We start from the raw sequence: 26,757 nt of genomic DNA, 5'->3' as shown, positions 1-26,757 counted from the left end.
TATCACAAGTGTTTCTTTCATGAAGTGTGAACTAACTGTGTCGTCTGTGACGTGTTTTTTCCCGCAGATATCCAGGAGTTCTATGAAGTGACGCTGCTGAACACACAGAAGAGCTGCGAGGAAAAGCTGGAGGAGGTCAACCACATGGCTGACAAGTGGGAGAAGAGCGTTTCACCAAACTCAGAGGTGGCGCACGCTGCCTGTCTGCTGGAGGAGGTGAGTGTCTGTCTGAAGCCGTGTAGAGTCTGAGCTCAACAGAAACTCTCAGAGTAGAGTCGTCTCTACTGCAGCCAATCACAGGGCAGAAGTAAAACAGCTGCACTGCAAAAACTCCAAATCCAAAACCAAGAATATTTGTCTTATTTCTAGTCAATTTGTCATTTCTAGTCCAAACAAATCTAATTATACTAAAAAATAAGACTAATCACATAAAAAATTGCTTGTTTTTTAGAAACTTTTTGCTTTTTTCAAGCACATTTTCACTTGAAATAAGTAGAAAAATCTGATGAAGTTTTTCTTTCTTATTACAAGCACAAAAACTTGCTTTCACTGGCAGATTTTTCTACTTATTTCAAGTGAAAATTAGTTTGAAATAAGTGAAATTGTCTAAAAACAAGTTAATTTTTAAGTGGAAAGAGATCAGTTTTGACTAAAATTGAGACATTTTGACAAGAAATAAGACAAATATTCTTGGACAGATTTTGAGTTTTTACAGTGTACCTTTATTGTATCCTGTTAAGACGACACACATCACAATAAAACACAAAACATGAAAACATCACACCTGCTAAGGCCAGCCTGAGTGAAAAAACAAACAATTACCATTCATTCATAGAAAAAACATCTCAAAAACATACATCACATGATCCGTGAACATCTGCTGTTACATGAGTGTCTCTTCTTACCATCTGTCTGTCCTCTAGGAACAATCCATTGATAAGTTCAGCTGATAGTGAGACAGAAAAAACGGTTTGAACGACTGAGCTGAGGTGCAGGGTCGCCTCGGATCAGATTAAAATCACATTTATTTGCAAAGTATGTGCAGACATTCAAGTAATATGACTCTGGTTTATCATCACTCGCTTGTACACACGTATAGAAAAAGACATACACAGATTTGGTGTGTGTAAGTGTGTTGCAATATGTACAGTATGTATAGTAAGCAGCAGTGTTGGGAAAGTTCACTTTCTACATGAATTAGTTTAAAGTTCAGTTCACAAATTTTAAAATGAACTAGTTCAGTTCATAGTTCATCATTCAAAATTTTGAACTAAGTTTGCGGTTCCAAAACTGAACTAGTTCATAGCTCTTTTTTCTTTTCTTTTTTTTTTTTTTCAATATGTTGCTACAAGCTATTGGTTTTCAAAATGATTGCCTCAGCCCATATCGAACCACAGACAGCTATTATTTTAGCAGTTTTGACCAGTAGTGTTAGTTATAGTTACTACTTTACTTTCCCCAAAAAGTAACTGAGTTACAACGTGATGAAAGTAATTACCAGGAAAAGTAACTATTGCGTTACTATTTTATAAAATTCTCAAATATGTCAAATGACTTGGACTTCCCTCTCTAACCCCGTTTATCTTCTACCAACCAACTGGGTCAGTTCCTCCACACAGACAGACGGCTCCGCCACGCGCTGTATCACTCCGCTGATCCAAACAGCTGATAGGTGTTGCCTGATTGGCTGGTTTTTCCGCTACATATTAACATCCGATTACAGTGTGTTTTAGCTGGGTTTTTGCCCTGAAGGCTCTATGGAAATCTGGCACACTCCTGAACGAAGTCATACTTTGAGAGAGAGCGCCGTTCACAAACGCCAGAATGAACAGTTCATAGCGTTCATCAAGCGAAAATACAGTCCGTTCAGTTCACGTTCGCACAAAATATGAACGAGTTCATGAACGATCGTTGATTGAACTGGGAAGCAGGATATGACAGTGACAGTGGGACATGAAATTATTCCATGATGAGGAGGTGGCTGGTGCAGTGTGACCGTGCTGCTCTGCTGAATTAGAGACTGATGACCTCACCTCAGTAAACGGGGGCGGGGTGATGAGGTCGGTGGCTGTCGCTCAGTATAAATTGAAGAGCTTGTGACATCGTGACATCAGCACCTTCCCCATCAAGTGACAGGTCAGGACGGAGCAGCCTGGTGTTTGTATGTATCAGCTGCAGTATTATATTGTACAGTCGAGTGGAGTGGGCTGTGATTTCTTGTGTTGTCAGATTGTTCCTTATGCAACTCTTCTATCAGGATTTTATGAATCTAAGGGTTTTATGACAATGCAGCACAAATCCACTGGCCTATATTAATCATCTTTTTGAGAAGAGGCTGTGTTTGTGTATCCAGAGGCTTAAGGAATTGAATGTTAAGTCAAAGCCTTTGAAATAAATGTGCTGATTGTTTTCAGCGCTCGTAGTGACATGAAGGGCCCTAGTTTCGTCGACCGAGCGAAGTCTAGGTGCAGCGCAGCTTCGCCACGCCAACGGGGTGTGGCCCAGGTCCATTTCGCAAGATTGGTGGGCCGCGCAGTCAGACTTAGACCAGTGCAACCCCTCCCCTCGTCCCTCCCACCGGCGCAAACGGTGAAGAGGGAGGAGAGAGGGCGGGAGGGAGACAGGAGGAGGAGAGAAAGGCGTGGAGTGGGTTTGACACAGCCGAGTCAGATCTTCACCAATCAAAGGAGCTCCTCTCCTCACCTTTAACTGCGCGGCGGGTGATGCGCGCTGCAAGTTTGTCATTTTATACTTGGACATGGACGGAGGAAACAGCGACGCCAGAGGCCGAACCTCTCCCAGGAGGAAACAGCTGTTTTGGTCCGGAGGTCCGAGCTCAGAGTGACCCATAATGAGTTTACTAATATACTTAACCAGGTTTGATCTGATACACTGAGAACAGCTGCGCAATCTAAGAAACAACTAATACACTAATAAAGAAACTCACATTTATTCAAACCCTATGTAAGCAAGATGACAGTGTACACTAATCACAACATAAACACAGACCATGTGGATTAAATCAGCGTAAAGGACGTGCGCTCTCTCTCTCCCTCTCTCTCTCTCTGTCCTCCTCTCTCTCTCTCTCTCTGTCCTCCTCTCTCTCTCTCTCTCTCTCTCTCTCTCTCTCTGTCCTCCTCTCTCTCTCTCTCTCTGTCCGTCTCTTTTTTTCTCTTTTTTCTCTGTGATAGAGATGCTGAGTATACTGTAGTAGGCTATATACTGACTATCTGATACCGAGGCTGTTGTGGTGGACTAAGAGAGATGATGATTTGTGTTTTGTTTTTCATTACGGCTGCGTGATGCGGTCGCTCTCCGCTAATGAATTAATAAGTAAATAAATAAATAAAGCGATCATCACAAGGGCAGAGTTGTATCTCAACACGGCAGCAACATGCAGTCATCCACCCTCACACAGCTGCTTTTCAGTGCCAGTTCGTCCCTGCTGTGTTAATTCAGGTGGAGTTTCCATTACGCGTGCCACAGCCTTTGATCTCTGCTTTGATCTGACGTCAGATGTGACGGGACAATCTATATAGATATAAATTCACGTGTTGATTCCATTAGTTGCATTAAATAGTGGTTATTGTGGATATTTATTGCATTGAAATGTGTCTGGAACTGTGGAAATCTGCCTGTGAGGTCTTGGTGACGTGTGTGCACTGCAGGTCAGTCAGCCAAACTTCCACTGCACCTGCTGCGCTTCGCTCTGCGCTGAGACTAGACCTGGTTGGAGGTGGCGAGCTTTCAGCGCAACCTCGGCGGGACATTTTCGGACAAAACTTCCACTGCACCAAGCTGAATCTGTGACGCCTCCCCCTGCTGCGCGGCCACGCCTATCTCAGCGCAGCGCGATCTGCCAATCTTCCAATCTGACTTTGCGCTAGGCTGCGCTGGTCGAAACTTGCATTAGACCGGCTGCGCTACCTTGCGCCACCTGCGCTGCGCCAGCAAACTAGGGCCCCATGTGTTTATTTAGGAGTCTATTGAAATATTAAGCCACAGGCTCTTTGTCCATTAATATAAACAACATCAAGATCCTGTTAGCATATACAAAATTGATTATGTTGCAAAATTCTAACTATGAAGTCTGCATAGGAAGTTATATATTAGTGTTTAAGTGGTCAATGAAAATAAGTTATCATAGACTTAACTGTTCCTGTTGCAAGTTGTATAAATTATTTAAAAGAGTTGATTTTGCAGTTCTAGCGCCGCTTAATCGAGTTCCTGCAGCAGCTAAAAAGTAATGTGAGTTATTGTCAAAGAAAATCTCAGGAGGATATGGTTTTTTGAGAAAATCATCAACCACATTTAAATAGCAGAGATCCTGAATACATATGCTGTGTTATTTTGAAAAGACATAAAGGTCATGGTGCAGGTTAGAGTGTGAATGGCTTTACAGATCCTGTCCATGCATGTAATGTAAATGTATTTATAGTTTGAAGAGAGGCAGTGTATGAGTCTGTAGCCGTATATGAACACACTCACACTGTGACATTTTAATTAAGGGGAATTAATAGAGGGACTTGAGTTGTTGTTGAAAGACTGAAAAAGTGCAAAAGCTGAAGCAAAATGCCAAGAAGAAATGCATGAGCTCTGTAGTTTATGTTCCTGTCTTATCAAATAAAGGCAGAAAAAAATGCCAGAAAGAGTTGAGGTTACATGAGAATTGAAAAAAGAAAATCTCTGTGCTTCATAATTCTGTATGGATCTTTATACAAAAATGTTTTGAGAGGTTCCAGTGGCCTTGACCTTTGACCACCCAATTCTAGTTCATCCTTTAGTCCAAGTGAACTCTACAGGAGGGAAGGTCTTGACTTTTGCTGCATCTCAGTCAGCACAGAAAATCACTGGACGCTCTCTTTCTTCACTCTGAAAGATGGTATATTCTAGTCTTTTTCTAGTATGGGTTTTTATACTAACTTGTTTTTTGAATGCAATGAGTCCTATTGTGTAGCAACAGCTTTTGATTCCAGCAGTTTTATCAATTCTGCTGAGATACTCAGGGCAAAGCTGAGATTTTGCATGTCAGAGAATGGGATGAAAAAACCTGAAAACATGATAAAATAATCTAATTGAAGCTGAGGTCGTGTTGTGTTTAAGTGGTTGTCAGACTTTTCTTTCTTTACTGTCTGTGAGATCTCCTCTCCGGGTCGAGTATAATAAATATAATAATTCCTGGTAAGATTGTGTTTTTTTCTTTGCCTTGTGGCTGAGACGACCCATGAGTGAAACTGCGAAAGTATAAAGGCTGCAGGGTATCCGCGGGGTCTTGAAAAGTATTAAAAGGTGATAAATCAATTTTGGGAAAATTAAGACCCTTAAAAAGTATTAAAAAGTCTTTTCACGACTTTATAAAGTCTTAAATTTTGAAGGTATTTCTTTGAATTAGATGGACCGGTACATGAAATAGAAAAGAAGATTGTTGGTTTTTGTTTTTTGAGAGTGGAGCAATGTTTTTTTTGTTTTTTTTTGATAAACTTTGCCTTTGATTTATTATCCTAACCTATTTTAGTCTTTATCACAAACTAAAACTGTTAAGTTAAAAGTGTCACTGATGTAAATGGTTACAGCTTGAAGTGGCGGTGAGGTGTTGAAAAATATTGAGAAGGTCTTGAAAATGTCTTAAAAGGGTATTAAAATTAACTTCAAGATTCCTGTATAAACCCTGGGCTGGCGGCTCTGTGCACACACCAGGCATGTTATGTTACTAATAGCATGTTTGACTTGGGATGGGACCAACCTGTTTGGTAATCCTCTAGTAATCCTATTTGTTGAAACAGTCAAACCTTGTGTGTGTCAGACCTGACTTCACTTCTGCAGCGAAAGCAGAGCGTTGGTTACGGGACACGATGATGACTGTACGATTCCTAAAACCATCGTGTCTTCGAGGTCTTTATGGCTCTCCAACAGCGGTGTGGTGTGGTGCGGTGTGTAGTGTGGTGTAACAGCAGCAGCAGGGGCTCGCTGAAGCACTTTGCTGATGTCATCCAGTAGTAGCAGGATGGGGATGAGTGAAGGGGATTAGAAGAGTCCTCGGAGACCGATGACCCCACCATGAGGTCATCGGGACACTGCTGTTATATTCAATGTTCTGTTACCGCGGTGATCAGCCCCTCTGAAGATTAGGCCAAAACGCCCCGTCAAATAATAAGTTGGCAGATGGCGCCATCCAAATTAATTAACAAAAGGACTTATTCTAATAGAGACTTTTATTTCAGTTGATTTCATTTCATTTATTTGTTTATTTGTAATGGGACTCATGCGTATTCATGAACATCCAACACCAGATTTAGCTCTAGGCTAATTTCCATCCGTATAGTCCCGCCGTTCACACAACAACGACAATTATACAAGGACAAAAAAAAGAACAACGTACAGCATGGTACAAATACCATATCACAAAACCACAATACCATATCACAATATATACAATAATATAGGACGAATCTCCTTGTCGTTTACAACTACTTCCGGGTAGAAAACCAGCATGAGAACAATAGTGACGGACGAGAGTTTCTCATGTTACTATATCGCCGTTTAGACTAATCTGATGTTTGTAAAGTCTATAAAACCAATGATTGGACAAACATTACTATTTCTGTGTGCACATTTTTGTAATTAGTCATGGTTATCATAGATTAGCTGGGCTAACGGTTAGCTACCTGTTTAACTTTATTAACTCAGTGACTCAATAAACCGTCCATGAAAAAATATTTTCTCCAGCGGATATCTGAGTTCCAACATGACTGAGCTAACTGGAGTAGTTTTGTGTCGTGTCCGACAATGGGAGGGTTTTAACAGCTGACGTCCTGGTGTTAGCTTAGCTACCGCCGTTAGCTTAGCTACCGTTAGCTGTCCCTGTCAGCTGAGCCACTGATGCTTTCTAGACACCGTGATTCCCGCAAACTGAATAAATACAACACATAGCAACACAAAACACACACACAGAAATAGTAATGTTTCTTCAATCATTTCAGATTTGTCTAATTAAGCAATATATCACGACAGGCCGTGGTATATGCTCATTATACCACGGCTAAGGGGCGTTGTTCGGCCCGACGCGAAGCGGAGGGACGACAACCCCCTTAGAGTGGTATAATGAGCATATACCACGGACTGGAGTGATATATTGCTTTTATAAAACGGTTACCAATAAAAGCAATATGAAAGAGGGATACGCAATCAATTTCATGTAGTTTTATTCAACCAGAAATACATATTATCCAATAAAATAGCCTCACTGTGAAAAAAATAGTCCCACCTCTCCAGACGTTAGCTCCTAGTTAGCTCTGCATCTCGTCTTTTCCTCCGCTTTTTTTCAGATGAAAGTCACTGCTCAATCCCCTCTACCATTGTTAACCCTCCCCGGAGGTGAAAGTTCACCTTAAACATGTGGATTCAACTACTTTAGTCCGTTTTTTAACATCGTAAAAACATCAGCTGTCTTGGGCTACGGACTGCAACAGTCCGTTGTCATGGATACATGACAACAACTTCCATTCATACCAGTCATACGTGCCTGACGTGGAGTGATAGCTTACGCTGTGATAAGGCTTTAGAATAGTAGCCGTGGTATATGCTCAATATACCACGGTTAACAACCAATCAGATCGCCGGATTTCACCTTTCCGTTTTATAAGCGGTGATAGGGCGTGAAAAATATGATATATAGCTAAACTCTCGTTCGTTACTATTGATCTCATTCAAATTGCGTGCTGGTTTTCTACCCGGAAGTAGAATGTAAACAACAGGGCGATTCGGTCTATACCGTAGCTTTGGTAGAAAGGAGCAAGGAGTAGTAGTAAAATTAAGTGCGTGTAATCGACAAAGGTGTCGTATAGCGCTGTTAAGATTCATTAAAGTGCATCTGTTATAAAGTGCTATATATTATTTATATTTGATTTTTCTAAACAAAAGATGAAAAAAATTAGTTTTATCTTTGACAAATTTCCACCTTTATAAACTATTTAACACGTACTGTACATGATAAACTACAAACACCTTATTGTTTGCTCCATGAATGAATAAAATAATGTGTTTTTCTAGTTGAATTTAATAAATCAGCAGGTTGTATTTTAAGAGGAGCTCGCAGCTATAAACAGCGGGAGGCCTGCGTGTACTGAGGGTTTGTAGTGTGTCTTAGTGTGCCAGGGATTTATTTGTGGTTGCCACAGGCACATATAGGCTTACACCATCCGTGTGTCTAATTAAAGACTCACTAAAGCAAGTGTCAGTCCAAATCTTGCATAACCCTACAACTGCTTCCTGTTACTGTCGTGCATTTCCATACTGTACGTTTTTATTGCTTCGTTGAATGACAACATTTCAAATCCCAGTTCATTTCAGCGCAGTCAATAACATATCTTTGTTTTATAGGCTACACTACTTTTTTTGCTTTTTTTATTATTTGCATTTTTAAGCATATTAATGTTCACTCTTCCAACTTACACTGCAAAAACTCAAAATCTTTCCAAGAATATTTGTCTTAGTTCTTGTCAAAATGTCTCATTTCTAGTCAAAACTAATCTCTTTCCACTTTAAATAAGACTCTTCACCAAAAAATGTATTTGTTTTTAGATAATTTTCATTTGTCTGAAACAAACTTTCACTTGAAATAAGTAGTAAAATCTGCCAGTGTGCTTGTAACAAGAAAGAAAAACTTGCTCCACTATCAGATTTTTCTACTTATTTCAAGTGAAAATATGCTTGAAAGAAGTAAAAAGTGTCTAAAAACAAGCTGCTTTTAATGTGATGAGTCTTATTTTAAGTAGAATGAGATTTGTTTTGACTAGAAATTAGACATTTTGACTAGAAATAAGACAAATATTCTTGGTAAGATAAGTGTTAAAGCTCTTATTACACAGTCCACCGACCTTAACCTATATTCAGGCTTTAAGATTCATCTCATTTCCTTAAAGGCAGAATCTGCTGCTTGTTTCTCCGGGTATACGTCACATTAAATCAGTGTGTTACACTTTGAGTGTGGTGGTTTAGGAGAATTACTGATGGAGCTGTTTGTTGTTCCCAGCAGAGGGAGCAGAGCAGCTCAGAGCCCAGTGGGACGGAGCAGGGAGAGAGCAGCGCCAAGACGTCGGAGGTGAGTTCCCTCTGGAAGCCCTACTCTACCTTCTTCTTTGTAGCCTCTAGTTTGTTTGTTTGTGTGTTTTTATTACTACAGTAGCATCCATTTCAGTTTGTGTGATCTTATAATTTGATTTCACCTCATCCTAATGATTGAGCACAGCACTGCACGACTGGGTCACCTAGAAATTAACTCTTCTTAACTGTCTTTCTACTATTGCTAGATTATGCTCTGTTTGAAATGTAATCTCTGGCTGGATTATGTTCAGTCAATAGGAGGTTCACATTCACAGTCCTGTCTGGGAGTTAGGTGATAAATGCTCTGTTAAGTTAAAGGGATAGTACAGTAGCATTTTTTTTTAAAGTGGGGTTGTGTGATCTACAAATAGCCCCTAAGTACTTTAATTGCAGTAAAAGACTGCAGTAGGTCCAAATAAAAACTGCGGTTTTCCTGCACTTTGAGGGGCTGGAAAAAATTATATTATAGCGAACAATGGAACTGTGCATTTTTTTTCAGGTAAAACCTCTTTTAGGCCGTGGAAATAGGCTGTTTCTTTGGGTCTGTTCACAACAATGTATGTTGTAAATCTCTGGGCAGGGCTATTATGGGCTGGCGTTGCTAACGGGAGGAGTGTAGAGAGTCTTCAACTGGAATTAAAGTACTTGGGGGCTATTTGTAGATCATACAAACCCACTTTTAAAAAAATGCTACTATCCCTTTAAAGTCAGAGAAAGTTGGTGGTACAGTATGAGTCAAATGTAGGGATGTCCCAACAGTTGCCAGAGAGACTATTGATCTATAAGTGAGACTGACGAGTCCAAAGCTGATACCGATCAGCCATCAGATGGCCTGGTGAACAAGGAAGTAAAGTATTATGGTAATCAGGGACGCATTCATTATGATCTGACTTTACTTTATTTGTTTATTTAGTCGGGACAGTGCATATTAATGGGCAGTGAATGTATGAGTACTCACTGTAACACTGTGCACTAATGCTAAATTACATCCGTAGTCCCCAAAACAATACAACAATTAACATAAAAAGTCCATGAAGACAGAGGACTGATCGATAATAAAATAAGTGCATTTACATAATTGCAGGAAAATTGGACATGATTCGTTGAATTATTAAAAAAAAAAACATACAATTACACAAGCTCGGACTAGATTTACTTTCACCAGACTGAGCATGCTTACATGATTGCACCCTGACTGCATTGTTGCACACGTACCGGCCATAAACAGCCACACATAGTAACTACACGTCCATTATTGCAATTACACATGCTCAGATTAGATTTACTTTCACCAGACTGAGCATGCATTGCTTACATGCTCTCCCTAGTGAACTATTTAATTCTGAGATCAATGTAAATTTGTTGTGCAGGAACTTTCTCTGACCTTAACCAAGCTGTAAGAGGTTAATAATGCTGTAAATTGTATTGATAAAAATGGGATGTTTTGGCAGAAAGCAAACACTTTGTTACACCACACGATCCACAATATTCCCCTAATTACATTTACAGAAGAATGGTCACAATAAATGTTTCGACGATGTACAGTAGGCGCTGTTGTGGTTTGGACATATGGAGATGTAATTATTACAGAGACAGGGTTTCAGTGAAATACAACAACCCAAGATGTTACAGCAGCAATATAACACTTTAGTTTCTCAGAAAGCAGTTTCTAGATCCATAATCCCCACAACTGTGAGCTTGCTGAAGTAAATGAGATTAAAGCAAGGAGGGGAGAGAAGTATTTCAAGGACATGAGATCTGAGCTTATGTCATCATGTCCTGTAGACGACGTCGTTCATATGATGTAAAATATAGCAGTGAATGAAGTGGTTATGCAGGGTAGAGGACAACACACAGTTTATATGTAACAGATGAGATGTTCCATGTATTGTTTGGGGGTCAATAACTTCATATTTGGTTCAGTGTTAGACTGGGACTGAAATGTAGTGTTGGGACCAGAGTCAGTTTGATGTTGAAAACATGACGACTGATGTTGATGTTTTGGTGGTTTAAAGTTTAAAGTGAATGAATGAATGAATGAAACAATTTTATTTCAGTCAAGTAATTTAAAAATACACAGTTTCTACAGAAAGTATCAGTATGACTAGAGAAATAACCAAACAGAAAAGGCATAGGCTGAAGCTAGCGTTTATTTTCGCCTATACCCTTCTTACCCTATCATCTTATTCAGATCAAACCATTCAAAACATTAAACAGAAAATAATAACGTACAAAACGCACAAAAATCCCAAATATAATTCCAGAATGGTATCAGTTACATCAACTCTCATATTTTTCAAATACCTTACTTTTAAACAAGCGTTTGAATTCATGTATTGATCATTTTAGTCCTGGATTTTATTTTCTCAATCATATGTTTCCCTTAGAGCTCATATCTACATTCCCCTTTTTTTAATTAAACATGCTCACTATTTTACAAGGTAACAGATTGTTAAGTGTTGTTACGTTACCAGAATCCAGAATTCTATTGACTAACTAACTAACTAATAAAGAAACAACAACTACAGGTTCACAGAATACACTTTTATATTTTAAAGGGATAGTTCAACATTTTAGCAAATAAGCCCATTGCCATAATCCCTATAGTCATAGCAGTAGGTTCGTTACCTTTAATTGTCGGCGGAGCAGAGCCGTGAGCTGCTCAGAGCTACGCCACGGAGGCTCATCATGGGATTTCTTGGTTTCCCTCATCAAACTCCTCAAATACACAATCCAACAACTCCACAACGCTCTGGTGGACAAGTTGTGACCTGCACATTCACCACGCTATGAGATAATAACACAACGTTACCAGACAGAGTTGTTTTAGAGGGAAATTCATGCGTTCAGGGACAGTTTTTCATCAACAGTCTCTGCATTTACCTCTAAAACAACTCTGTGTGGTAACGTTGTGTTATTATCTCATAGCGTGGTGAATGTGCAGGTCACAACTTGTCCACCAGAGCGTTGTGGAGTTGTTGGATTGTGTATTTGATGAGTTTGATGAGGGAAACCAAGAAATCCCATAATGAGCCTCCGTAGCGTAGCTCTGAGCAGCTCACGGCTCTGCTCCACTGTTCTAAAAATAGCTTGCACCGACAATTAAAGGTAACGAACCTACTGCTATGACTATAGCGATTATGGCAATGGGCCAATTTGCCAAAATGTTGAACTATCCCTTTAATGTATAATTTATGATTTATAAATGGGACAGTAGTGTGAGATTGTAGCCACGTGGCTAATTTCTACATCAGAAGGTGCTGGATAAAACAAGACAATTAAATTCAAAGGAAGCCAGACACAAATTGTCGTCCTTGCATGCTTGATAAATGTAATCAGTGAGTCAAACCTGAGTCAAATCTAAGAGCACATCACATATAGAGATGTAGTCGCCCTGTCAGATTGCTGGGCGTAGTGTGTTATGTTGTGTTGGGGTCAGGGTTTGTTCGGTCACCCTGAAGGTCACACCTTAGAGCAGGCTTTGAAATAAACCCGTCTAGAAGGCTGTTAGGATACACAGACTGGTCCAAATTTGTCACACCTTGGTCTGTATATATGAGTGGCAGCCCTAACAAACCAGGTTAAAGCATTCCTTCTTTGTAATGCAATAAGTCGAAGCTGCCTGAGCCGCATCACCTGAAAAGATTAGCCCTGCATGAAGCTGTGTGTGTGTGTGTGAGTCTCAGTCAGAACAACAGGAGGAGAGAGTGGGAGTGGGAGAGTGAGAGTGAGGCTAACGGCTAACGCTGCTTCGTCCATAAATTAAATGAAACCCGTCGTCACGGTCAAAGTCCGCAACTCACCTCGTCACTGGGATGGCTCCAGAAAACAACAGGTATCCTCAGCACTCTCTTTATTTTTGTTTTCCGCTTATATTAGTTATGTGTTCCTTATATTATATTCCAAGGATCTAATCTTGCAACTTCTTCCTCTAAGTCCTCCGTCTTTGTCTCCTCTTCTTCGATTTCTCTGTCAAGTTTATCCAACCATTCTTCTTTTAATAGCAACTGTTCAAAGAACTCGTTCATCGTTCACCGTCAACCTTACTTATTATCCTGGTTGTAGACGCACGGACTGTGGTTCTTTTCTTTTTCAGTCGATCAGCTGTTGTTCTTTTCTTTCTTCTTTATTGTCATGCATCTGAGACTTTTCATCTCTTCGTTCTTACCCCCTCTCTCCCGGGTTTCGGCACCAAAATGTTGCATAACAGAATTCAACTTCTCAATGAAGAAAGACAGACAGATAGTTCCATTGCTTTTGGGGGTTTTTTTTTTTACTTTTTTGCTTTTCACACACAAAGACAAACATGAATGACAAACATTTGTAAACTTAGCCACGCCCCCAGCAGGCAATCAGCCCATTGACAACTGCTGGGACGTAGTAAAGGTGCGCTTTTTCTGGATGGGTCGTGGACAGCTGGTCAAAAAAGTAAATATTTAATGCACATCTGATGTTGGACATGTCTTTTATTTTGAAAAATAACTTATATCAAAAGGCACACGAGATACGTGAACACACACAGTTGTAATGCTCCTCCTCAGTTTCTTATTATTTTCTCTGAATGCAAAGATATCAGTTTCTTATTAATGTGGCCTGAATGCAGTGAATCTTGTTTTGTTTTGTGGGTCTTTATTTTGTGCAATTTGATATTTATTCACTTTTGTGAACATGCTCTGAATGCAGAGATGCATTAGAAGTCAAATATATCGTTTTGTTGGTCTCCATTTTGTGCAGTTTGATATTTTTCTATTCACTTCCGTACATGCAGTTGTCATGGTCCTCCTCAGTTTCATTCATGTGCTCTGAAATGCACTTTGCTCAATAAAGAGCAAAATGAGTTTTTAAAGGCTTAAAAAAAAAGAATCATGGTTTGAATTCTATAAAAGTGGGTCGCGACTTAATGACCATGGGAAAATGTGGAGCCCAGAGTGAGACTAGTTGAGAACCCCTGCTGTAGAGTAAAGTCTGGCTGCACTGGCCTGGTGGATGTGTAGATCTTTACTGGCTGCATGGTTTGTCATCGATACGAGACTGTGAGACTGAGATTTTGCTTCATGTGCCTCATGAGAACCAAGATGGATTTGTTATTGATGCAGAAACAAAGTGGCAGATGAAAGGGCCCATGCACGCCCACGCAGGTGTTTGCTGTTGCTCATTCTAATTAGACCTCGACTCAGGTTACAGGTACATTAAAGTGGAGCTGTGATAAATAAAGTCTGTGGACAAATAGAAATGATGATGATGATGTAAGCTTGTACTTTTTTTAATTAATAGGCTTGACACAACTGATCAAATAATGCCAGCGTTGGAGCATAGCCAGTTAGTATCCTCAGATACTCGTCCTATAGTCACACCATTGACTTGTTGATCATACACCTGTCAATATTATATTGACCTTAAGACCTTTGTTACACAGCAAAAACTCAAAATCTTACCAAGAATATTTGTCTTATTTCAAGTCAAAATGTCATTTCTAGTCAAAACAAATCTAATTCTACATAAAATAAGACTCATCACATTAAAAAGTAGCTTGTTTTTAGACACTTTTTACTTCTTTCAAGCATATTTTCACTTGAAATAAGTAGAAAAATCTGACAGTGGAGCAAGTTTTTCTTTCTTATTACAAGCACAAAAAACTTGCTTTCACTGGCAGATTTTTCTACTTAACTCAATCGAAAATTTGTTTGAAACAAGTGAAAATGATCTAAAAACAAGTTCATTTTTAGGTGATGAGTCTTATTTTAAGTGGAAAGAGATTAGTTTTGACTAGAAATTAGACATTTTGACAAGAAATAAGACAAATATTCTTGGAAAGATTTTGAGTTTTTGCAGTGTATTAGTTGCAGTTATATTCCACTGTCAATTGGATTTCAGCGATTTTATTGTGGTCATCTTTGACATTGAGTTAAAGCCTTTACGTCTAACAAGTGGAGCACAGCTGTGTTTCATGTTTAACCCTGGAAGTTTATACTGTAAGGCTTAGGGACACCTGAGTTACATTGTATGGGCACTGATACTGATAATCTATGAATATATAAATGGCTATTTATGGCTAATCGATCATTTTTTTATGGCATGCTTGGAAGATGGTCCAAGTCCCACGTGGCTGATACTATGTATGTCATTTTGTTTTGTGATTGAAGAGTAGTAGTAGCACTGCAAAAACTCAAAATCTTTCCAAGAATATTTGTCGTATTTCTTGTCAAAATGTCTAATTTCTAGTCAAAACTAATCTCAAAATAAGACTCATCGCCTAAAAATGAACTTGTTTTTAGATAATTTCACTTGAAATAAGTAGAAAAAATTGATAAAAGAAAAACTTGATCCACTATCAGATTTTTTCTACTTATTTTAAGTAAAAAATCTGCTTGAAAGAAGTAAAAAGTGTCTAAAAACAAGCTACTTTTCATGTGAAGAGTCTTATTTTAAGTAGAATGAGATTTGTTTTGACTAGAAATGACATTTTGATTAGAAATAAGACAAATATTCTTGGTAAGATTTTGAGTTTTTGCAGTGAGAGTATTAGAGTAGAGCATTAACCACGGGTGATTGGTTGTAGGTAATCGGTGAATCAAGCAATTTTTTATTTAAAATCAGCAGCAGACCATTCGGGGGCATCCCCAGTAAAACTGTCAGACTCAGAGATGTAGCCTATTTCATCTGCCGTTCTTTTTTAAACAACACAGAGAATTTTTCATGCCATTACATAATCATTCCTAGACTTCTGTGACTGTGACTGTTTCCACGTGTCTGTATCTGAGTATTAGTCCAGATTTGGCTGCATTTTTGTTTTGTTTGTTCTGGCTCCAATCCCATGTGGTATTTTTATTTTTTTTTGCTGATATTTCCCAGCGTCTCATTAAATACTTATGGAGAAAAAAAGAGTGAAGTCTGCAGGTCTTGTTGACTAATTTCTGTCACATTTGGAGACAAGAAGCTGAAACTGTCGGCTGACAAAGTTTGCCGCCATGCAGTGTCTCAATGCAGTGTTGAGTTAAATTGAAGCCAAAAACTCATTTATTACCAGTTAATTCATCAGTTTTCAAATGATTACGTGTGCAAGAAGAGACCACCGACAGATCAGACAGCTCTACTCTGTTGGAGACTCACATGACAGAAACCTGTCTGTCCCTGTTACATAAGAAGCTGTTTTCATTCTATCATTACCACTATCATCAGCAGCGCGTCGTCTGTCGTCTTTGTGTATCCGTGAGTCATATTCGGTGCATCAACACAATGATAAGAGAGGTACGATGATGCAGCACTGTTATACAGGACCACTGTGCTCAGGCAGCATTAGCCTGTTGTTACAATCTATTTCTGGGATGGGCAGTATTTTTTTCCCAGAGGAGGTCGATATTGACTACGATAAAGTAAAGTGAAGGGCTACACAACTGGAAATCAAATACACATAGTGCTGAATTACATGAATGTGGTAGACATGACTGTTTTACAGGCTAACAGGCTGTTCGCCAACCCAGAATGCCGTTGGGTCCTTGTTTTAGAAACCAATAACTTTCTGTTAATCTGGTTTAGTTATGTGGATTGTGTTAAGTAAATAGTCTTTTCATTTAACCTCACCTAATTGCATTATCAACTTTCAAATCATCAATCAATCAATTAATCAATGTTTATTTATATAGCACTTTACAGCATCTAAAATGATGGACAAAGTGCTTTCGATAAAAATTTCAACATAAGAACACAACAACAAGACAAGCAAAGAGACATTAATGAAACGATAATAAAAACAAAGCATTTAAAGAATTCTGAATAAAAATTGGAAGACAATTTCAGGGCTTTTTCGCTCCTAATATCGCATCCAATTAAATTTTTTTCCATAAATTGTCTAAAACTATAAATCCTTCCCAGTCAGTCATCCTTACAACCTCCCTGCTCGACCTACAGGCTAAGTTTGTAAGTATTTGGCAACGCTAATATTGTGGTGCTCGAGACCGGTCTTGACAACATTTTCAGGGTCTTGGTCTTGGTCTCAGGATCGACTACAATTTTACAGTAGCCTTCTTCGTCTTGACTCGGTCTCAACCCTCTCAAAGTAGTAGTCTGTCTTGGCTTAGGTGGTCTTGACTGCAACGCTAGGCAACGCTGTGACAGTGGTTGTGCGGAGCATCAGAGATGAACTTAAGAAGAGCCTTCAGCTCCAAGCTCAGACACAGTCAATACACAGTAATAACTCCAAAAATAATTTCACAGTTTCCACCGCCTTCCCCTGTTTCATCCCTGCGTGACTTTTCAATCAGGTCTGCAGAGCCGGGTGAGGGAGAGGCAGCAGGTGAAGAGTGCAGCTACTCTACTAACAACCCCATGCAGTCTACACTCAATGTTATTGCCTGCCCTACAGTACGCTATATCCGTGACAATTCCCTCTCTATGTTCCCGTTTTTCCCAGAAACATGTTAACATGAGGAACAGAAAGGCACTGGGGATCTTAAACCTTAACCTGATCCTCATCTTAAGCTAATTCAAACCACGATCATAAAATCAAATCATTATCCTCAAAAAAGCTCAACCCATTCCCATGTAACTTACTGCTGGGATGCACACACACACACACACGTGCACGAGCACCTACACACAGTAAAAGAAGTGTGTCACAAAGCGGTTCTGCTGCTGCTGCTGCTGCTGCTCTGCATATGAAATTAAATCCTGTGCGTTATTATGAAGTTCCAGCAGTCGGCCACAGCAGCCAATAGCCAGCCAGACACAGACAGAGCATGGGAATGTAATTCATTCTGCTGAGGCTGAGCCGATGCACTCGTCCTTCACTATCTTCCCTCGCTCTCTTGCTCTCTCTCTCCCATCCCATAGTGTAGCACCGCTGAGTCGCTCTGCAGGAAGAGAGGAGAGGAGAGAGAAAGAGAAAGAGGGAGGGAGAGAGAAAGGAGGAGACGATGAACTGAAAACAAGAGGCAGAGGATGAATGAGAGGGAGAGGGAGAAGCTGAGGAATGAAGAAGCTATAGGCCAGCTGCTGCATTTTTTTAGTGCATGTTCCTCTGTGTGTGTGTGTGTGTTCCTGTGTGTGTGTGCACCACGGCTGATGACGTGCGCTCCGCTCTGAGATGAGATGGCGTTAGGATTCCTGATCGCCTGCGGCTCCGTGGAGGAGGCATCCCGGTCCTCGCGAGGGGCCCACATGCTGTAACGTCTGTCCGCCGTGGCTGCTCTCCCTCCAGAGCGTGTGTGAGTGTGCGGATGTGAGCGCGAGTGTGTGCGTGCGTGAGTGTGTGTGCGCTCTCTTCCTTTTCTCCTCCCCCACGTTTTGTTCATATTTTTCTTCTACTTCTTCTTCAGTAACTCCTACGTTCTTTATTTTTCCTCCTTGCCTTTGTCTTCACACCGGTGTCTTCTTGCTTTTTTTTTCCCCTTTCCAGTGGTGGTGATGTTAGTGGGGATGAATTTGGGCTCAGGTTGAGAGCTTCTTCTTTTTTTTGTATTTTTTTTTTGTGATTTTTTTTCTTTGCTTGGACAGCATGGATTGTCTTTGCATTGTCACCACAAAGGTAAGGAACACAGAAGGAATGAATGATTCACCGAGAGACGAGAGAAGGGATGAGAGGACTGAGACGGAGAGAATGAAGCAGGAGGACGAGGCTCTATCTGTCTGTCTGTCTGTCTGTCTCTGTGTTGCTGCTGTTTCCTCAACGTGTGCATGTGTTGTGTCTTCTCTTCCCTCACCGTTGTCGTGACCGTCGTTTTGTCAAATGCCAACTTTTGTCCTGAAGTGAGTTGGAATACAGTAAATGATTTGTTGCTGTGTTTGCTATCAGATTGACTTTCACTGTGGGTTATTATTATTATCTCCGTATACATAGTCTGTTGTGCGAGAGGATGATTCACTTCTTCCCTCTAACTAACTAACTAACTGACGGTATGCATGTCAGTCAGAGAGGCACAACCGGGTGCAGCAAGAAGAAGTTGGGGTTGAACTTCTGTCAGTGGAGTCGTGTCTGTGCTGCAGCCCCGGTGCTGCAGCCCTCTGCTCAACCCCCCCACCTCACCCAATCCCCTCGGAGGCAACACATTATTGCATGTTTACAATTTACCAAAACCTTATAGGCAAGCTGCAGTGCTGAGAAAAAAAGATCAGACTGATTTGCTCTCTTATCTTTTATGTGGCTGATACTGAGAGCAAATCGCCATCACATGGTTGGAGAGGGGGGAAACCTCTCACAGCAATGCTTCACACCACCATTAACTTTTATGTATGAAGATATGAGGTTTAAATAGGCGGTCTTCTTGTATAATCATGCAGTTGATGCTGCCTTATTTGTGTTTTTATATGTAGTTGTAGGTTATCTATAATAAGACTCATATATAAAGTAGGTCCGTATGCTTTTAGACTTTGTGGAGTGTTTCTGGGTAACTGGGGTAACTACACCTGAAAGTGAGTGTTGAAGTTCAGTATCGCTCATCCAAATATGAAATACTCTACTATGTGTAGCATGATATGAATTACAAAATTGCTATGTGCACCAAGCTAATTATGGTTTTGGTACTATGTATTTCACTCTGGCTGGCTGTGCGATCATTTGTAGTCATGGGGAATGCAAACTGTGTCGATGGCAGCATTGGTCGGACGACGGCCACTACTTTTAGTCCAGACTCAAATATCTAAATAATCTAACCACAGTGCCCCAATGAATTTCCATTACAGCGGCATTACATTATCATCAGGGTTAAGTCTCTATTTGTCTGGAACTTTGGTTTAGTATAAAATACCTGCAAAACTAATGACTTTATCATTAAAAGTACTTTGTTTTTAGTGCTGATTAGCAATATTAGCACAGCAAAATAGCATTACTGTCTGTTAGACCTGTGAGAAAAAGATGGTCATGTTTCAAAGTTGATCAGATAATGGTATGATATAAGAACCGATGTTCTGCATGCAGGTAGCAACAGTCAAAGTTACAGCAGACAGGTAACTCCTTCCGAAGCAACTCGCCTACTATTTACATCACACCGAGCCGAGGTCACACTGACATTTTCACGGAGCGTTCTAAGTGAAACTGACAGAGCTCTCCTCGCCATTTATGCGGAAAATCTCCACTGAGTGGTTTGCAGCCTAAGTATAGGCATGCACGGTCTCTCCATCCAATCAGACAGCTACTGTATAGCCCATCATCCAGACTGGAACATGCTAAAGATGGACAAATCGAGCTCTCTCTCCTCCTCGTATGTTGAAGTGCATGGCGCACGTATGGTAAGAGCAGAGAGACGGGTCAGTCAGAGCCGATGAGTCCCTGTATAAAGTCATGGTGAAATATTCACACTGGCTTTTGCACGGGAGTCATTAGGAAGTCAGCCTCCGTGTGCCGCCCTTCACTCAGAGTGCCTCGTGCCTTCTGTGAGAAGAGAGTCTTGTAACATTAATGCAGTTGGTTGAAGGAGCTGTGATTTCTTTTTTTTTACACAGTGATGTTAGTAGTGTTGCCTCACAGGAACAACTTTAAAGGGATACGCCAATATTTTTTTTGTGTGTGTCTTGCCTCACTCCCGAGTCCATGACCAGCAGATAGACACCATCCTTTCGACTGTCCGTGCAGTAACAAGGGAGATAGAGCCGTTTCGCCCGTAATTAGCTTAGCTCAAACGCTAGAAGTGTATAGGTAGTGTTAGCCTGCCTCCACCTAAAGTCATCAGAGAAACTCTTCAGCAACTCTAAACGGAAACCGGCGGGCCGATCTTCGTCTCAGAGCTGACAAAACTCTCCAGTAAGGCATCTTGAGTGGTCAAATGCCGCTAACAGGACCAGATCGGTCAAAACGGAGGGTTCAAGCAAAGACGGTTTATTTTGGTTCAAGCTAGCTACATCGAGGGTAGGTTAGCTTCCTATTTCAAAGTAAAAGCACAAATTCTATCCTCATGGTTTTCTGTCTGTAAAGGGCAACGGGTGTTTTACTTTGTGAAAGTAACCGGAAGTGCGTTGGTCACAACGGCTAGCTTGAGTAGCGCCGAATTCGTGCGAACAAAATTGTAAACAGCTGGTATTTAGACAACGGCTACTTTCTCACCTAAAAATGTTTGAAATGTGGATAAAGTGATATATTTACAGAGTTTGGAGCTAAAATGAAATCAGCTTCTGACTGCTGATTTCGGCTCGGGTAGGAGGCAGGCTAACACTACCCATACACTTCCAGCGTTTGAGCTAAGCTAATTACGGGCGATACGGCTCTATCTCCCTTGTTACTGCACGCACAGTCGAAAGGATGGTGTCTATCTGCTGGTCATGGACTCGGGAGTGAGGCAAGACACGAAAAAAAAAAAGTTGGTGTATCACTTTAAAGGTCTGAACCCGTCACATGGCCGAGGTCTGGAGTTTGTATGTGGACACTCTGGTCTTGTCTGTTCAGGCAGGTTAGATTAATTTCCTCTGAATTGCCCATACAGTAGATGAGAACATGAATAAATGGTCCTTCTGTGTCTGTATGGCTGAATTGTTTGTTGCTGTTGCACAGAAGAGGTCCTGAGTACAAGTGCTCATGAGTGAGGCTTTGTTTGGCACAGCTGTAATACAATCCACTTCCTCAGAGGAGCTATTTTAGCTTCAGCTAGTGCTGAAACAAACAGTCAATTTGTCAATCGAGAAATTGAGATTCTGTGTCCTTGAAGAACAGGTAGAGCAGAGAACATCAACAGTAGCCTACTCTTAATCATCAAGCTAATAGTCTCTTTCCATAATATCCACCCAACACTCTTGAACCCAGTAGCATCTATTGGCTGTGAATGGGTTTGTAGTGGAAAGGAGGAGCTAAAGGACTGTTTTCCCCATCAGCATACAGTATGTCACCATTGTGCTGCTCTTTTTAAGGTTAAAAATCCAACTGGAGACTCCACAGTGAGTAATAACTACCAGTCTGCAGCTTTGACAGGTTGATGGTCAAAATTCATAGTTAAAAGCTTGACTTTTTACTCCTAAAATATCAGCTGCTGTAGCTACCTGGCAGCCAAGTGTGACTCACTGTCCATCACACGTATGATGATACATCTATCTTTATTTATATTCTTCAGTGAATCTGTTTTGTTTTGTTTTGTTTTGTTGTTTTTTACTTGACTTGAATGGGAATTTACTTCAGGGTGCGTTTGCAAAAAATATCTGCAAAGAAATGTGAAGGTGGTGCAGTGGGTCACAGCTAATAGGAACGCTGCCCCAGGCTGACAGGAAATGTCAAAGCTGCAAACTCAACCTAAAAAAAACACAAGGGTGCAAGACACAAGTATATATATAATATATTTTTTAAATCTCTTACTAGTATCACTTGGAAATATTTATTTTCTAACTCCAGTATTTTTGCTTTTGGTTAAAAATCAAAAGTTACAGTAAATAAAACCACTTGGATTTTATTTTCAGGTTCCGAATGAAATATTGATAATATCAGTAGCCAAAAAACTAAACAAAAAAGATTTTTTTTTCTTTCTTTTTTTCAGTTTTGGTTTTAAAACAAGTAACAAATGACCAAACAATTGCAGATTATCCTGACCTTTTTGCATCGACATCACCTGCTTTATAAACAAAGGAATGCTGCATCTTTCAGGTTGAAGGGAAGTGCACCCTGTGGTTTAATAGTAGCACTCATTAATTCTGGTTATGACAAATTCTTATCTTTAATTAGCTCTATGCTTCTGATTCATGATCAATAAGGGACAATAATATGCTATAGGTGAACATTTCTACCCATAAAATCAGAAGGAAAAACCCCCCATTAATGAATGAGTCAACTGTGAGATACCATGAGATTTTTTATTTTTTTATTTTTTTTATCCCACAACTCTGAACGGACATTATTACATAGTGTCCAGGGGAATGGGCCTGTAGGAGTACATGATTGTTAACATGCTTTATATAAGGTTCAACTTCAGCCCACACAATGCTGAACCTAATATCTGCCTATATATGAAATATCTCCACTTCCTCTCAGTGATGCCGAAGTCAGAGGACGAGGCTGCGGTCGCAAATTTGATTTGTATGAGATTTGTGCTACGAAGTGACAATTTCTACCTCACATTATCAATAATAACTGACTCCTCATAAATTCAGTGACCAAGAACCAAGAACAAGCACCTCTCCTCTGTTGTTCTGGTGTCTGTGAGTCTTTTGATTCATAATGAATGCATCATAAAACAGTTTCACAGAGTTCTTGGAATAACTTCCCCTCTTTAAGTGCTCATCTCACGGGATCCCACATGACACTATATCATATTCTGCCCTACTACCTTAAGGACTGAGCTCTCCATAATGAATGTGCAGAGCATAATAATAACATGCAGTTGTTGGCCGTGTTACGTAAAGCTTCGGGGGCTTGATGAGTACTGCGATGTGGTTCAACATGGGAAGAAGAAGAAAATAGAAAGGAGAGAAAAACTAAAAGAGGAAGGAGCTGTGTTGATACTCGTGTTTTTAGATGCTCTCTCATCTGGATTCTGATCTGGTGAGGTAACGCAGCAGCAGAGCTTTCTGTCTTACTGTTGAAAAACAACATATCATTGACCATTATAAATATATCATTGATTACTTATATACTTATTTATTTATCTTTCATTGTTTTTGAGTACTCTGTCCAAATCATGTCCATACAGCTGTTTTTGTGCAATGGTATGTTGGTATTGTTTGTTAAGTGGATGTATGTGTTTTTACTGGTGGCAAAGTAGTTTCCCCTTGGGGATCAATAAAGTTATCTATCTATCTATCTATCTATCTATCTATCTATCTATCTATCTATCTATCTATCTATCTATCTATCTATCTATCTATCTATCTATCTATCTATCTATCTATCTATCTATCTATCTATCTATCTATCTATCTATCTATCTATCTATCTATCTATCCTAATCTTATCTTATCTTTGTGAACAAAACGTAGCAGATTGAAAGTTAGTCTGCTGCTAAAGCTGACAGCTGTTGCTTGCTGGCAAATGTATTCAGTTGTGGTTATTTACACAAAGGTTCATCGGTCAGTCAAGCAACAAAACAGAAATCCTGGTTGTTAATCTGGTTTCTGCACAATCATGAATACTCAACGAGGATGGTTTTGTTTGTGGTACAGGGAGCACAGAGCGACAGACTGTTGAGTAGAAGCACAGCGAAGTCGAGCAAACTTTATCCTAGCTCTACACTGCAAAAACTCACAATCTTTGTAAGAATATTTGTCTTATTTCTTGTCAAAATGTCTCATTCCTAGTCAAAACTAATCTCTTTCCACTTCATCACCTAAAAATGAACTTGTTTTTAGATCATTTTCACTTGTTTCAAACTAATTTTCACTTGAAATAAGTAGAAAAATCTGCCAGTGAAAGCAAGTTTTTTGTGCTTGCAGTAATAAGGAAGAAAAACTTGCTCCACTGTCAGATTTTTCAACTTATTTCAAATGAAAATATGCTTGAAAGAAGTAAAAAGTGTCTAAAAACAAGCTACTTTTTATGTGATGAGTCTTATTTTAAGTAGAATGAGATTTGTTTTGACTAGAAATTACATTTTAGACTAGAAATAAGACAAATATTCTTGGTAAGATATTTGAGTTTTTGCAGTGTAAAATGTTACTTTATGTGGGGCTGTAAGGGCTATAATTTACTGTAACTTCATTATGATTCATCAGTCAGATATTAATGTTTATTTAATCCTTTTTATTTAATCTGGGAGTCTTTCTGAAATGAACCGATCTCCTGTGTACAAGAGTCAACTTCTGCAGTTCAGACGTGAACGGATAAAATTGCAACAGACGACCGAGAATAGATTAGACCTTTAGAAAAAGGCTGTCTGTGGTCTGTCGGAGAGATAGTCATAAAAACCATTTAATGGAGGGTTTTCTGCTGTACGATCAGAAGAATCAGATGCTGTAGACTAGATGGAGCTATAAAAAGCGCGGCACATTGCCGATAATGGTCCAGGAGCATTAGCAGGATTGTTTTGTCCACATAATGCAGCAGTAGTTGGCAGAGGCATGATCTAAATCCTGACTGCTGAGGCTCTGAGACGTTTCTCTGGAAACAATCACAGCTGAGAGAGAGTTGACTGCATGCGGCCTCCAGGGTTTCCGTTAAGCAAAACAGTTTTGAAAATCAGATGGTACTGTAGCTATTCAAGAGACTGTGATCTGACCTCTCTGTGTACCGGGATACCGCACGTCTGTGATGATGCTGCCACAAGAAAAATGTTTTAAATCTCTATGGATCACAAATACTGGCCGTCGTCATTGTATAGCGATATCAATCAGACAAAATTAATGGAATTAATTAGGGGTTTCTCCGACTATGAGATTTCATAGTTGAATCTGATTTGTCAGATTTTGCTTTTAGACGACTAATCGTTGAATCATGTTGTTCTTGCTCTCATTCAGTACGTTTACATGCAGAGCTTAATTGAGCTAGGCTCAAAATTCGATTTTGGCGTCAAGTCGGACTTCTGTCCTTGTCTCAATTTACATGCAACTGAGAAAATGGAATTACTGACGGGGTCCGCCCCTCATGTGGCGTCACCCGTTGCTTCAGCGGGTTAATACGCCCCCCTGTCCTGTTGACGTTTCTGTCACCTCCTAAAAAACTCAATATAAACAACTTAGTAAACTTAATAATAAATTCTCAACTGCAGTTCCCAACCAGATGCGCCAGTCTGGGCCGGATTCGCGCTGAGAATAGGATACGGGCTTCCTTTTTTCATCTCTCTCTCTGTCTCTTTAAAATAAAACACTCTTGCTGGTTGCGCTGTGTGAAATGCATTGAATCGGCGCTGATGTTGGTTTTTTTCTTTACTTTGCCGGGTTCAGGCGGCTTCTCTGCTCCACTTGGTGCCGTCTCTTACTGTTGTGGAGCATGCACTCATGCATTGTCCAGTTCTACTCCGACTAAGGTGTATACATGACGGAGAAAATCGAATTCCAATCGCATTATCTGGGTGTCTTAATCAGAGTTCTCCAACTCCAATTTCAGTCGGCCTAAGGTGTTTACATGCACTTCAGTTGTCCAGTTATAGTCGGATTAAGGCAATAATTCGTTTTTTTCAAGTGTCATGTAAACGTACTGACTGATTCATTATCTCATTGAGTTTGTGCTGTGAATGAATGAGTGTGTTTGGCGAATTAAAACTTGTAAGTCCCATCGTTGTGTGGTCATGATTTGCACATAAAACCATAAAACCTTCGGCTCAAATTCAATTTTCCCTCCGTTGAAGGGAAACAACATGAAGAATGGAGATATTTGTACCTTCTACTAAACCCAAGGTCACAACAACAACGAAGAACACAAGTTACACAAATTCTTCTAAACCATCTTTCTGTTTGTGTTCACGTGTTTAACCTTCTTCTTGTGTTGGGGTCAGCACCGACCCGTTTTCAGGTTTTTAATGCATAAACGTACCACATAAATTCATTTATTGCATCAAGTCTTTTTGACTTTGTCAGGAACCTCTATTTAAACAAAATAAAACTTTTTTTTTTCCACTAACTTCTAAAATGCTCTGGTTAAAATTATGACATTTGTGTTGCTAGGGTCGGTTTTGACTCGGTTACAACGATTAAAACAATAATTAGAGCTAAAACTGAAATCATAAGTGCAAAACCAAACTTTTCATGGATAAGGAAGCCTAATAATGTAACCAAGAGATGAGAAACAAATGATAAATAACTGCTTTTAGTGTGTTT

General features: G+C 39.9%; 1 protein-coding gene across 22 annotated transcripts in view; it reads left to right on the top strand.

The window, feature by feature from the left end:
• Nucleotides 1-26,757, top strand: part of dlg2 (discs, large homolog 2 (Drosophila)) — a 262,869-nt gene that overhangs the window by 37,996 nt on the left and 198,116 nt on the right. For 20 of the 22 annotated variants that reach the window (XM_085797009.1, XM_085797003.1, XM_085797020.1 and 17 more), the window contains exons 3-4: nt 68-216; nt 9,032-9,100. In XM_085797009.1, the coding sequence (XP_085653135.1) occupies nt 68-216; nt 9,032-9,100 (218 nt within the window). Of the gene's footprint in view, nt 1-67; nt 217-9,031; nt 9,101-18,580; nt 18,626-26,757 lie in introns of those variants that run through there. The other 2 variants (XM_085797025.1, XM_085797023.1) reach the window with 1 other exon arrangement.

Source organism: Trachurus japonicus, chromosome 14 (genome assembly GCF_045865225.1).
Source record: "Trachurus japonicus isolate A0001 chromosome 14, Traja_1.0".
Lineage (NCBI taxonomy): Eukaryota > Metazoa > Chordata > Actinopteri > Carangiformes > Carangidae > Trachurus > Trachurus japonicus.
This window is presented reverse-complemented; position numbering and strand designations above follow the sequence as displayed.